We start from the raw sequence: 11973 nt of genomic DNA on the forward strand, positions 1-11973 counted from the left end.
ACACACACACACACACACACACACACACACACACACACACACACACGCACACACATACACACACACACACCCTAATCTGCTCTACCTCAAGTACACATCCTTACTTCTGGGCATGGCTATACTTAGCATTTCCATTAAAAAAGCTCCCTCAGAATACCCACACTAAAGAAATTACAGACCCTTGAAGGAATGGAATTTTAAAGAATTCTGTATTTTGTTTATGTTATATTTATCTTATCAGCATTTATGTTATATTTATCTTATCAAAATATTTTAAAAAAAACTTTGGTATACTAATAATAAAAAAAAAAGCTCCTTCAGTAATACATTACCACATCTTAGAATTCTTATCATGGAAAATTCTTCAGGTCTAACCTTAATGCCTACACATTTCAAATGTAGGACTGATTGGTCCTGGAGTAAACCAGAGGACAGGTAATGGAACTATAGAGCCATAGAAATAGAGCTTTACCTATTCTTCCAGGTATCCCAGGATCTCCCTTGTCTCCTAGGGATAGAAATTGATTCAGAACTAGGTAAGTAACCCAAGACGACAACCTCTTACAAGGGCCCAACTCAGGAGATCGAAAAAAAAAAAGGAACAGGACAGTTGGTATTGGCTATTTTCTGAATGGAACAAATAACTTGGCAATGACCATTTTCTGGAGACAGTTAACCATAATAGGAATTGACTATGGACCTGCAGAGATTGTCCCTGACTACTGAGATAACCTGAGACACCACCCTGATGGGTCTTCCATCCAGAGTCTTCATTTCCACAGACTTAAACGTAGCTTGCTTTCTGGAAGCCTGTTAGCGAGGTTAGATGCTGGTTCCTTAGTTTATCTTGTGCCTGGATCACTGGAGTAAGTTATGGGGGAAAGAAATGGGGTTCTTCTTGGCACAACTTTGTTTCCTAAACTGCAAAGTTTTCCAAGGCTGGGTTCTGGGGAAAGACTGGAGCCTGGGGTTTTTGCTCTAGACATCTACCAGTCATGCAAGCCTCTGGGCCTAAAACAGGAAATTCATGTTTTTCCATCAGAGAGAAATTGGTTCCCTAGGATAGAAGAAAGCAATGAGGACATTAAAGAAATCTCCTTCACTACTGTCATTCAAGAAAAACACAGCCTGGAGGTGTCTACACTTCAAGTTATCTTAGGAGGACAACTGCTTTACCCCTTTATTTTTGCTGCACTATATTCATTTTGTGGTCATTTTCTGTCTGTTTGTGGAAGAAATCTACAGAGCCTGGAAATTTCTGACCTACTCCACCATCTTCCCAGAATACCCCGATAAACACATTGAGGTCTCACCTGGAGATTGTCTTGTATTGTCTTCCTCTTACCTTTGGGACCCTGTGTTCCTGACTCTCCTGGGCTCCCAGGGGGGCCTCTTTCCCCTATAAATACCAAAAAGATAAATACTGAAAATTTCTCCCCAAAAGTACTGGCTCCTCTAAGCTCCATTCCCTCCAACATGCCAAGGGGCTGCCTATGCAGTCCAGTCCCTGAGGCTTCCATGCCAACTTTCCTATGTGGTCAGCAGCCCTCATAGACATTACTAGTTTTGTACTCTGGTTTGGCAAGTAGTTGTGGCAAACCAAGCATCTTCCCTGAAGGGACTTCTGAAACTACTCACAAATCCACAGACCAAAGTTGTACTGCCTGTGATAAATAACAATTATATTACTGGTCTAAGAATAAACTTGAAAGGCCCAATCCTATACTGGTTCTATTACCTTCTTTGTGATTCAGTAAAAAAAAAAAAGCCTGGATTTGAAGACAGAGGACTTGTATACTGGTTCTGCCCCTTATGACCTTTGGCAAGTCACAAGCCTCCATTTCCTCATCCATGAAATGGGGAAGTCTGATCACATGATCATTGATTTAGTCGGAAGGGATCTTTGAGTAAAAGATCCAAATCCTTGGTTCTTAAGCTTTGTTTTTCTGCTTAAGTCTCTTTTCTCACCCACCAAACATAAGGAAAGCACGTGCAGATAGCTTTCCTTGACTACTTTCTCCTCCTCCTCCTCCTCCTCCTCCTCCTCCTCCTCCCTGCATCTGATCCCCTTCTTGTACATGACTGTACATGATGTACAGATGTCCTGCACAAGGCCAGATAGGGAAGATTTTGCCTTGGAACTGATGGGGTATGGGCCCAAAGTGAGACCTTTGTCCCAATTTGGGCCCCATCTGTCTATAGGCCCTAGAAAACCCTTGGACTGTCCTTGAATTCTCCCACTTGATCAAGGAGATCTCTGGCATTCCCCTGAGGCCATGATTCCCATCAACAGGCCTTTCGTTTTGGCTACACCCAATCCCACAATTCTATTATCCTAGACCTAGCCTGGCCCTCCATTGTCTTGCCTCCCTATGGCTCCAGGCCACTTCCCACCCTTGGTCCTATCTAGGCTCCATTTCCCTGGAATTCTATTACCTCATAAACTACTTGTCCACTCCTAGATCCCTCCCACAGTCTTTCTGTATATAGATTTCATCTTGTCTCCATTAAGATGCTCAGATTTTCACAATCTAGCCAATAGCTCACAGACTCTCAGATTCCTTAAGAATCTAGCTAATATGGCCAATCTTCAATAAACCTTGTTTTTGACTAAAAGAAGGCTTGGGTGGAATTCTTTCAGGCAGGTTCCATGTGTCATGATTTTGGGATTCCAGGACCCCTAACCTCTAGACCTTATCAGAACTACAATAAAACCCCAAGTTCAGGGTCAGTAGAAGGCCAAATGTACAAAAATATCTTTAGCTGCTCTTCTCATAATAGCAAAGAACTGGAAACTAAGAAAGTACCTATCAATAGGAGAATAGTATTTTATGTATTTAAAAATCTTTATGTATCGGCCACGCCGACCTTGTGCCGGCCGTGCCGTGCACTCCTCCTATAAGGAGCAGGCTGCCAGAGTCATACTTACTTACCAGTCTTCGGTGCCTAGCCGGATACACACACAGAGACAACCCATCAGGAGGCTGCCAACACCTGAGCTTTATACAGAGGCCATCACAGCAAGGCCAAGCAGGAAGGCCATAGCAACAGAGCAGGAGCAAAGAGAGAGCGCTCCCGACCACGACCCCGTTCCTCAGAACCTACTTAGCCCCTCCTCCTCAGCCCGCCTACTAGCCAATGATTGTAGGGTCAGATACCGGAAGGGGCTGTCTGAGTTTAGCGCACCAAGGGAGAGGGAGTGACGCAGGAGGCTAGGACTGGATACAGGAAGGAGGCATCTGGGATTAGTGCATAGACAGAGTACGTGACCTAGGAAGTCAGACTCAGATACCGGGAGGAGGCGTCTGGGGTCAGTGCTACACAAAGGGACCCAGGAAGTCAGGAAGGTCACAGGAAGGAGGCGTCTGGGGTTGACGTTGCATATAGGGAGGGGACTAAGCAAAGGGAACTCAGTCCTCTGCCGTCCCACTCCCAAGTGGCACCGCCCCTTGCCTCAGGAGCACAAGCTCCAGCTACTTCCTTGCACCCAGCTTATCTCATATAGCACTGCCCACTGCCTCAGGGCTTCTCCGTATCCAGCCCATCCCAGTACACCACAACTCCGCCTACCACAGCCCCTGCCTTGACTTCCAAATACCCAGATTCTACCCCAATCTTGCCACAATGTTCACCTGGCAGCTGCCAACATCAGACAGTCCCTCACATCTTTATTCTAAGAAAAGCCTTCAACAGACTGCCAAAGGGGCCCAGGACATGGTAATATTGCACTATAAGAATCAATCGGGGCAGCTAGGTGGCACAGTGAATACAGCTCTGGCCTTGGAGACAGGAGGACCTGAGTTCAAATCCAGCCTCAGACACTTAATACTAGCTGTGTGACCCTGGGCGAGTCACTTAACCCCCCCATCACCTCACCAAAAATAAAAATAATAATAATAATCAATCAATAAACATTTATTAAGTACCTACTATGTGCCAGGCACTGAACTAAGTGCTAGAGATACAAAAGAAACTAAAACAGTCCCTGCTTTCAAGGAGTTTACAATCTAGAGAAATATTCCAGGAAAAACCTGGGAAGGCTTGTATGAACTGATATAGGTAGCATGAGTAGAACTCCAAGAACAATTTATACAATAACAACACTGTTGAACAACTTTGAAACACTTAAGATGCATCACAGTTCCAAAGAACCAATGACGAAGCACTACCCCACCTCCTGATAGAGAGGTTAAGAGCTCAGGGTGCAGAACAAGATAGATGTTTTTGGACATAGTGTAGGAAATTTGTTTTTCTTGCCTGTGCTTATTTATTACAAGCTTTTTTTTTTCTTCCTCAACTGTGGGAGGAGCAGGAGGTTAGACGGAGGGAGAGAAAAATAAATTTTTATTCCCATAAAAATAAATTTAATTTAAAAATAAAAGAGGAAAGGAGTTAAAAATAAACTGTGGCTTCCAAAGTAGGCATCCTGGGAAGATGGAGGAGTAGGTCAGAAAATTCCAAGCTCTCCAGATCTCCCCCACAAATGAGATAAAATAGAGCCTCAGGGCAAACATAGATGGATAAAAGGGGCAGGACAGTGGTCAACCTGGGACAATCAGAGAAGATCTGAAGAAAAATCCCAGGAAGAGGTTTGGTGCGGAGAAGAGTAAACACCTCCAGCCTAGGTCCACTTAAACAACAAGCTGTAAGCCCTGGGGGTTAGCTGGGTTGGGAAGGCTGCCTCACTCAGCCACAGGAACTTTTACCCCCAGGACAATGAGGGGAGTTGAGTATCTGACCTGGGGAAGATTGAGGGAACCTCTTCTGACAAGGAATACCAGACCCAGTTGTGCTGCAGAGACCTGGTGGGGGCGAGAAGAAACCAGCACACACCTGGTGAGTGCAGAAGCAGTGAGGCAGGGACGCCTCTGCTGTGGGCACTTACACAAGGCTAGAGGTCTTGGTTCCAGTTCCAGGCCAGAGGGGAGAATTGAAGGAGGATCTAAGGCCGGAGGTACTATCCCCCACACCCCAGGAATAAAGGTGATTACAAAAACTAAGCTGCTACAAATTTTAAACATGAACAGGCAAAGAAGAAAGAATCCAACCATAGAGAGTATGGGAATAGAGAAGCCTGGGGCTCATCTTCAGAGGAGGATACTGAAGCAAAGAAACCCTCTTCTGCCCCCAAAGAGTAACATCAAATAGTCACCTGCCCAAAAAGAATTCATAGAACTTTAAAAAGACTTTAAAAATCAAATGAGAGAGATTAAGGAAAAATTAAAATAAATAAATAGGAACAATTCAAGAAAAACAAGATTATGAAAAGAAAGTCAACCAATTAGAAAAGGAGATCCAGAATCTTAAGGAAGAAAACACCTCCTTGAAAATCAGAATTGGGCAAGGGTAAACCAGCAAAATTATAAGAGATCAAGAAACAATAAAAAAATATAAAGAATGAAAAAATAGAAGAGAATATAAAACATAAGAAAAACAACTGATCTGGAGAATAGATGAAGAAGAGAAAACATAAGAATAATAGGACTACCTCAAAGCTATGATCAAAAAAAGAATTTTGATACAGTAATACAAGAAATAATTAAATAAAATTGTCATGAAGCATTAGAACAAGAAGGGAAAGTAGAAATAGAAAAAATTCACCTATCACCACCTAAAAGAAATCCTACAAGGAAAACCCACAGGAATATCATAGTCAAGTTCCAAAATCCCCAACTCAAGGATAAATTATTACAAGCAACAATAAAAAAAAATTTTAATATGGCAGTGCCACAATTAGAATCACACAAGACCTAGCAGTGGCAACACTAAAAGACCACAGGTCTTGGAACATTATACATCAAAGAGCAAAAAAACTGGGGTTCCAGCTAAAAATATCATACCCAGTAAAGCTAAGCATAATCCTGAATGGGGGAAAAAATAGACATTTAATGAATTGTCAGACTTTCAGGATTTTGTTTTAAAAAAAAACTGAACTTAATACAAGATTTGACATACAAGAGCCAAGAGAAATGTAAAATACCAAAGACTAATCACAAGGGACTAAATAACGACAGACTGTTTACCTTTTATGTATGTAAAGTAGGCTACGTATGTCTAAGATTGTTATTAGTAATTGGGTAGTCCATAAGAAAGATTGGAGTAGACCTGAGTATGATATGATTTTAAAAAGTAAAACCATTTAGCAACAACTAAAAAGAGTAATCATCTTATATAAATGAGGTGCAAGAGGAAAAATAGACACAGAGGAATTAGATGTGGGGGAGGGCTGGTAGTTCTGGAAATCTACTTTCATCAGGAATGGGTTCAAGAGGGAACAATGCATATACATCTAGAAGAGTGTAAATGTCTTCTAAATTCAGAAAGAAATAAAACCCTAAGGAAATAGGGAGGGGGGAGAGGATAAGGGAGGGATCTTTAGAGGGAAGGGTGAGGGAATAGATTAAAGGGGGTTATAGAAGGGTGTTTAGATTAATGGGAATGGGAGGATAAGGAAGGAATTCTTGAAGAGGAATAGGTTAAGTAATAGGAGGGCAAGGTAGAGGGTAGAAGTAAAGCAGAGAAGTCAGGAGGGATAGGAAATAAGAGACGTGCACAAACATAAAAATAAAGATCAGGAGTAGAATTTGTTAGATGAAAAGGAGTAGGGGTGGTAACTATGATCTCAGACAAAGTTAAGGCTAAAATAGATTTAATCAAAAGAGAAAAATAGGAAAGCTACTCTATGTGTCAGCCATATTTATCAATGTTGTTTTGAACTATTTAAAACAACTAGGCAATATAAGGTGGGAAGATTGCTGTGGTGTAGGGAATGAGTTGGTAGACTTGGAAAAATATGGAAAGACTTAGACTTATGAAGGAAGAGGTGATCCACTCTCAGAGAACCAGAGGATAAATAAGTACAGTACAGTATTACATAGATGCATCTGAATGTATTTATCTATATGTGACTATGATTATCAATATCTAAGTATATGTATGTGTAAGTAAGTATGTATGTACAGGTATATGTATATATGTATATCTGTGTGCATATGTCTATGTATGTATGTATATATGTATGGATGCATCTGTATATATATATCTGCATATATGTGTGTATGCATCTGCACCTAATTGTAGGGGGGGGCAGGGAGGAAGGGGAAAAAAGAACAAAGTAAAAAGTGCACAGCAGAGAACAAAGGAAAACTTACAAGGAAGCAAAGAAAAGGACCACTCTCAACACAATACATAGTATTTATTATATGTTTTCTTGAAATGGAAATTTATTGCTATGTATTTTGAATCCTCTCTCACATTCTGCTGTGCACATAGCAATGCTTTTTTTCTTTTCTTATTTTGTATTATTTTAGTTCTAGTTTAAGTTTGTTTTTTTTTCTTATTTTGTATTTAAGTTTAAAATAAAAAATTTACAAATTAAAAAAAAAACACAAAGTAAGCAGGGCTGTCAAGGTTATTCAACCTGTTCTCCTCTGGACCTTTTCTAAATCTGAACAAAGGAAGAAAACAGGAAACCAGTGAAAAAAATCTTTCTGAAAACATATGTCCCTCCCTTTAATATTAGGAAAGCTCATCCAGGAAATGATCCTTCACCCACCTGACACCCACATTTCCATTTTCTTTGCACAATTTTAAGGCTTTCAGAAATTTTGATTTGCTGGATACCATATGCCATGTGGATGAGAGACTGGACCGTCTGCTGAGACAGCCTGAACTTCTGTTTTCTATCCGGAGCCCTAAAATGCTATGACCTGCATGATCCTGTCCTATTTCCTCCTCTGTTCCTTCTTCGGAGAAAACCATTAAACAATTCAGTTTTTTAAAAAACTGTTCTATTTTTCTCATTTGTGCCTTAAAAAAATGTTCAGAAAAAGAAAATGTTTGTTATATCAAAGATGTTCCTGGCAAAAGGCCAGGTTTGAGAGTTTCATGGGCAAGGTATTGAGGGATTAGCTAGTCATTGCTTAGCTGAGTAAAAGATACTCTTTAGCCATTCAAAAACAATTCATTTGTATACAAAAGGTGAATTTAATAGAGGAAGGGGGTCAGTAGCTTAGAAGTGTAGTTGCCAAAGTAATTCTTCCCTATATGGAAACAAAAAAGACATTCAGAGGGAAAGATGTGTTAAAATACATTGCATGTCTCAGTGACTTTTTCTACTTTTTCTGCTAGCCATGAGGAATATAGAATCTGGAGTGTGTTGGGGGGCTGAAGGAGGTGGGGGGCATATTAAGAGAGTTAAGGGGGAGAGCTTTGCTTGGGCAAATTGAAAGCAAATTCTACCAAGATAGTTAGACCAAGGTGTTCTTAGAATTAAAAAGAGAATGTTAAGGAAGATATTTCCCCAAAACACAAATAGTTGAGGAATTTTCATAATACAGCAAGCATAAACAACACATAGCAACAGAGACTGGACCCGTGATTTCATTGTTTTAAGAAATTACAAGTGAGGAAACTCCTTTTACCTAAGAAGGTCTGCAACTTCTCTGTAATTCATAATCTTAAAAGAGAGTTGCCTCTAAATCACTGAGAGATTAAGTCACCTTGCCCAAGGTCACACAGCCAGCATGTTTTAGGAGTAAGATTTCAACATAGGTATTTATGACTTCAAAACCAAATTCTCTATCCACTACTCCATATTGCCTATAATATGCACTACGCATACAATATAAATTAATTATGATTTATGTCATTTTAATTGCATTAGATCCTTTTTCCTATAGGAAAAAGAAGCCTAACTAGATGAATGACTAGATAAATTTGCTAATCTGTGCCCTTTTGATTATCCAAGCCCAGAGAAAGCCTGGCCAATTGACCTATGCAACTATAACCTAAAGCAGCATTACTAACTTCCTTGCATCAACTAGGGATAGATAGGTAAAGTGCCTAGAATTCTGGAAATAATCTACTTCTCTAGGGCTAGAGCACTAACAAATATCACTCCCAATCTCTATCACCATCTCTATTCTTGGAAAGATACCTATCATTCCTGGAGGTCCAACTTCTCCTTTTGGACCAGTTGCTCCGGGAAGTCCAGGGCAGCCTTGAAGGATAGCGAGTCTTTCAGAAGCCCCAAGACCCACAATCTTCACATCTGCAAAGAGTGAATCATAAATTCAGCAGACATTTTTTTTTTCTTTTTGGTGAGGCAATTGGGGTTAAGTGACTTGCCCAGGGTCACACAGCTAGTAAGTGTCAAGTGTTTGGTATGAGGCCAGATTTGAACTCAGGTCCTCCTGACTCCAGGGCCAGTGCTCTATCCACTGGGCCACCTTCAGCAGACATTTCTTAACTTGAGCATACAGTGGTGTAAAGTCATTGTCCTACACCTCCATCAATTTATTTTTCGGTGCCAATTAAAATAGCAGGGAAAAAAAAGTCGTTATAGTTTTAATATGTACTTCATGAAGACTATTCTGTCTTTTTTGTTTGTTTGTTTTGATATTCCTAGCTTCTAGTACAGAGCCTGGAGTATGATTGAAGCTTAATTAATAAGTATTGGTTGATTGATTATTTAATATATAATCCTACATTTGTCCACTACTACCCAACAAGATTATTGCAGGGATAAATGAGAGTGGTACTAAATGGAAAAGCATTATAAACTGTAAAGCAGTATACAAATGCTTATTATTGTAATAATATTTTCCTTTGTATACTAGGTAGATATTGATTTGTTCATGTATGTATGTCAATCTTGTCTTCCTGATAACTATTAACTCCTGGGAAGAGTAGAGAAGAGGATGAGCCTTGCCTTGGAGGAGTTGTGAAATGAAGGCAAACATACAACTAAATGTAAAATAGTGTGGTATTCTTCAGAACCTAAACACTCAATGAAATCAAAGTAAAGGTTTAGTCAGAGGTGAGTCTTAGGTTGGGCCTTAAATAAGTTTAGGGTCTAGAGTGGTAGAGGGAGGAAAGAGGTCAGAGAAAGTAGAGAAAGCAGCATGATCAAAGGAAGGCGAACAATAAATAACAAGGTTGGTATGGGTGAGGGTCATCAGAAAGTGTTAGAGACTACTGTAAGGAAGGGAGTTTAAAGAGGTAGTTTGGGCCTCGGATGTCAAGATGAGGAGCCGGGCTTTGTTAGGAAACAATAGAGTCTTGCTGAAGCAAGGGGGCACTATGATAAAAGGGAGATTAATGTATATGGTAAATGGAGGATGAATTGAAGGCAGAAAAACTGAAGGCAAGGAGACCAGTGGGGACAGTGCAGTAGCAATCCTGCAGTGACACAATAAAGGCATGAACTCCAATCTTGTCTGAGCCAGTGGAGAATAGCAGAGTCCAGTAGCCATCTGATCTAACCCATACCTATAATAATAGAATCCCTACTACAACATACCTGGAAGGGCTTCATCTAGCCTCTATTTAAATTTCTCCAATGAAGGAGCACCTCTTGACACAGCCCATTCCATGTTAGAACTGTTAGGAAGTTTTTCCTGATGCAAAATCTAAATTCATCTCTTTGTTATTTTCCCTCATTGGTCCTGGCCCTGGTCCTAACCCCTGGAGATGAACAAAATAAGTGTAATTCTTCTTCCATAGGACAGACAATTAGTCAACAAGCATTTCTTAAGCACCAACCATGTAACAGATATTGCTAAGCACTGGGGATACAAAGAAAGACAAAAGACAGACCCTGCCCTCAAAGAGCTCCCAATCTAATGAGGAAGACAACATGTGAACCATGTACAAACAAGCTATATACAGGCTAAATAGGAAATAATCAACAGAAGGAAGGCATTAGAATTAAGAGGAGTTGGGAATGGCTTCCTGTAGAAGGTGGGATTTTAGTTGGGACTTGAAGAAAGCCAGGAAAGCCAGGAGGTGGAAAATGAGGAGGGAAAGCATTCCCAGCAGACAGACAATGAAAAAACCCAGAGCCAAGAAATGGAGTGCCTTGCTGAAGAAATAGAAAGGAGGCCAGCGCCCCTGGATAGAAGAGTACGGATCCAGTGTCACTGGTCAGAAGGGGGAGAATGTAAGGTATAAGAAGACTGGGAAAGTAAGAAGGGGCCAGGTTATGAAGGACTTTGAACAGCAAACAGAAGATTTTGTATTTGATCTGGAGGTGAAAGGGAGCCATTGGAGTTTCTTGAGTAGGATGAGTGACATAGTTGGACTGCGCTTTAGGAAAATTGCTTCAAATCCTTCATGCCCTTCAAATGCTTGAAGACTGTTATTATATCCCACCAGTCTTCTCTTCTGTAGGCTAAGTACCTTCATTTCCTTCAGCTGATCCTCAAGTGACATGAATTCAAAGCCCATGAATTCAAATTCAAACCACCCTGGTTGCCCTCCAACTTATCAAAGTCCTTTCTAAACTGTGGCACCCAGAACCAAACAGATGGGGTCTGCCCTGGTCAGACCACCAGGGTGGGACTATTTCCTTCTTATTTCTAGAAGCTATGCCTCTCTTAATGCAGCCCAAGATCACGTTAGCTTTGGTTGCCATATCATTCTGTTGACCTCTGCAATTCAGTTTCATCTTATCATAGGATGATAGATTTAGAGCTGGAATTTTGTAATCAATAAATATTTATTAAATGCCTACAAGGTAACATGGACTATGTTAGGTGCTGGGGGATCTCAATACAAAAAAAAAAAAAAATGAAGCAATCCCTAATCTCAAGGAGCTTGCATTCTATTAGGGGAAATAACACATACATATAGAATAAAAACAAAATAAATACAATGTAATTAGGGAGGGAAGGCATTAACAATTGAAGAGATCAGAAAGATCTTCATGGAGAAGATGGTGTTAGAGCTACATCATGGAGGAGAAGATATCTATCAGGTAGAAGTGAGAAGTAAATGCATTCCAGGTCTGGGGGACAGTCAGTGCAAAGACAGAGAATCAGGAGTGCTGTGTGTGGAAAATGACAAGAAGTCCAATTTGGCTACACCAAACAGTACATACAAGGAAGTAAAATATAGTAAGCTTAGAAAGATAGGTTCAGGACAAGTTATGAAAGGTTTTTGCAAGGAATGAAAGAAAGAAAGAAAGAAAGA

At 40.4% G+C, this 11973-nt stretch overlaps 1 protein-coding gene across 1 annotated transcript in view; it reads right to left on the reverse strand.

Moving 5' to 3' along the window:
• The window catches only part of LOC114035620 (ficolin-2-like), a 19263-nt gene that overhangs the window by 6294 nt on the left and 996 nt on the right, over positions 1-11973 (reverse strand). The window contains exons 2-4 of the mRNA XM_027851895.1: positions 8939-9052; positions 1346-1399; positions 473-508 (exon numbers count right to left, since the gene is read on the reverse strand). Of these exons, the coding sequence (XP_027707696.1) occupies positions 473-508; positions 1346-1399; positions 8939-9052 (204 nt within the window). The remainder of the gene's footprint in view (positions 1-472; positions 509-1345; positions 1400-8938; positions 9053-11973) is intronic.

This window comes from Vombatus ursinus, unplaced genomic scaffold, assembly GCF_900497805.2.
Source record: "Vombatus ursinus unplaced genomic scaffold, bare-nosed wombat genome assembly UNPS02000580.1, whole genome shotgun sequence".
Taxonomy (NCBI): domain Eukaryota; kingdom Metazoa; phylum Chordata; class Mammalia; order Diprotodontia; family Vombatidae; genus Vombatus; species Vombatus ursinus.